Source organism: Anarrhichthys ocellatus, unplaced genomic scaffold, assembly GCF_004355925.1.
Source record: "Anarrhichthys ocellatus isolate YVR2014 unplaced genomic scaffold, GSC_Weel_1.0 scaffold60, whole genome shotgun sequence".
NCBI classification, from domain to species: domain Eukaryota; kingdom Metazoa; phylum Chordata; class Actinopteri; order Perciformes; family Anarhichadidae; genus Anarrhichthys; species Anarrhichthys ocellatus.
This window is the reverse complement of record NW_022280090.1, coordinates 586,446-588,737: the sequence shown is the minus strand read 5'-3', so window position 1 is coordinate 588,737 and position 2,292 is coordinate 586,446. Positions and strand designations below refer to the sequence as shown.

At 52.3% G+C, this 2,292-nt stretch overlaps 1 protein-coding gene across 11 annotated transcripts in view; it reads right to left on the bottom strand.

Annotated features, from left to right (window-relative positions):
• Nucleotides 1-2,292, bottom strand: part of anks1ab (ankyrin repeat and sterile alpha motif domain containing 1Ab) — a 40,991-nt gene that overhangs the window by 22,223 nt on the left and 16,476 nt on the right. For 9 of the 11 annotated variants that reach the window (XR_004213629.1, XM_031871681.1, XM_031871682.1 and 6 more), the window contains one exon: nucleotides 153-268. Coding sequence is in view for 10 of the 11 variants with exons in the window: in XM_031871681.1 (XP_031727541.1) it covers nucleotides 153-268 (116 nt within the window). In the remaining variant the exon portion in view is untranslated. Of the gene's footprint in view, nucleotides 1-152; nucleotides 2,086-2,292 lie in introns of those variants that run through there. The other 2 variants (XM_031871689.1, XM_031871686.1) reach the window with 2 other exon arrangements.

Genomic DNA, 2,292 nt, shown 5'->3' with positions numbered 1-2,292 from the left:
GGGGTGTTGAGTGAAGCTACTGACAGACAAGCAGGGGGTGAGAGAGCCGAGTGGTGACATCAAAAGACAAATGCGGCTAGGTTGGCACCGGGAGAGGCAGAGTGATGTAAAGTGGAACGGACCCCTGGGATGACGTGCTGCAGGTGACTCACCATGAATCGTAGGTCGTCGAAGCCATTGAGCAGGAACTTGCTCTCGTACTGCGGCAGCCCCACGTGCTCCAGCCACTCTCCGACCGGCTGGTCCAGGGCTTTACCACAGGCCCCATCTGCCGAGAGAGGGAAGCGCTTCAGCAGGGAGAAGCCGTTCAGCCGGTAGCAGCGGCACTCAGAGGACGACACATGGCATTGCCACATCATCCTCGGCCAGCAGAGGCAGAGCCGAGTGCAGCAGCACCGGGCGGGGTGGGGGGGAGACAGGGTCCAGGCCGGGGGTGAGGGACTCCCAAGGTACGGGTGGGGGCCCAGCTAACTCAAACACAGGAGGAGGGTAGGAAGTGCTGCGGGCCCAGCTCAAGCCCTGCAGCGGACTGACTAGGCTAATATACACCCACTGGTGTTAGTATGACTGACTGAGAATGTCAGGCGAGGGTGGAGGTAGTGCAGGGAAGGAAGCCCATCTGAAGCTTGGTATAGTTAGTTATGTTGGACTGAGCCACTATGGCATCTTCCAACAAACAGGGTTCACTAAACATTCCTTTAGTGAGCAGATGAGCGAGTGTAAGAACAAGTGGCTAGCTAGTCCAAAGACATAACAGTCCTGAAACACTACAAGTCAACAGACTAAATACATTTCAGGCTGAGGGAAAGTGGGAACATCTATCACTAAATCACACATTTTCATACATCACACATTATTTACCATGCTAAAACTATCCCCGTCATTTTGTACTATCAGAAATTACTCCATCAGGGTTTAACACAGAAATATTCAGTTCCCCCACAATAAATTTGTCACTGTTTTCAACACATACTTGTAAAGCTCTGGCTGAGTCCCATGGCTTCATTGGTCAATCTCTTTGAGAGCTAGGACACGGCTCATATAATGAAGGTAGCAGCATTCTAAAGTACTGTTGAGGTACTCTTGTTATAATAATTTTTTTCTTTTCTTTTTATCAAGGAATACACATTTGCTTAAATCATTTTTCGCCTTTACTCCAGAGCCACAAGGAGTATGGTCAGGTAGACATATTGTAAATCCTACATAAAAAAAAAAAAACACGTTGGTTTAGGATTTCCAGTGTGCTGACTCCAAACTCCTCAATTCATAATAAAATCCAAATATAGATTCCTTGATAAAGCTCCTGGTAATGGAAAAAGGCTCGGTGTCCTTGGTGGTGCCGGTGCTGCCCAGCATTCACACTCCTCAGCAGGCTGCTGGCTGTGCGGCTCCGCCAGAGAACGGGCTTCTCATCTCTCAAAGCAGTAAATCCAGGTTCGATCCGACAGACGGCAGGTGAGAGACTCTTGACTCTGAAGCCAGGATCACTTAAGCTATATAGCTCCTTCCTGAGGCAGGCGCCCAACCAACCACCCCCCACGCTCCCACCCCAGCCCACCTGGTTCTTCTCCTCGCTGGGTACAGCTCGCAGCCTCTGTGCTCAGGGCAGAGGTTTGCTGCATCCCCTGCCTGTCTGAGACATGCAGGCGGCGCAGATGCAGTCAGAGCAGCTGCTCCCGGCTCACACACGCTACCCCCTCACTGCTCACAGGGCATAACGTCCTGACGCCCGGCTACTTCTGCACAGGGGACCAAAGAAACTGCCTCAGCCTCAGCCACTGCTGCCACGTCCTTCCCACATCCACGACAGGCAAGAGACTCAGATCATCTCCCCTTCTCATCCGACCAAATCCCTCAAGCGCTTCTTTTTAACTCCCCCCCCCCCCCTCCTCGCTCTCGTCTCTCTCTGCTTTCTTTCCCTCGCTCCCGATCTCACAGCCCCATTCCCATACTGTGTGATCACACTGCAGGGCTGCCGTATGCTGCCTGATGAAGTGGGGTGCTGCTCCACGTAACAGCCTCTCTCTCTCTCCCTTGCTCTCCCACTATATCAATTCCCCTCCCTCTCTCCCTCTCTCTCTTTCTCTCCCTCACTCCATCTCGCTCCCTGCCTCTTGTCCTCAAACACACAGAAGCAAACACACACTCTATTTATCTCTCTGTGTTGTCTGTCTCTCTCCCCCTCTCCCCTTCTATCTTGCTCCCGTTTCTTTCACATACAAATGCACACACACTAGCTCTTCTCCGTCTGTCTCTCTCTAACCTTATCCTACCTCCCCCCCCCCCCCCCCC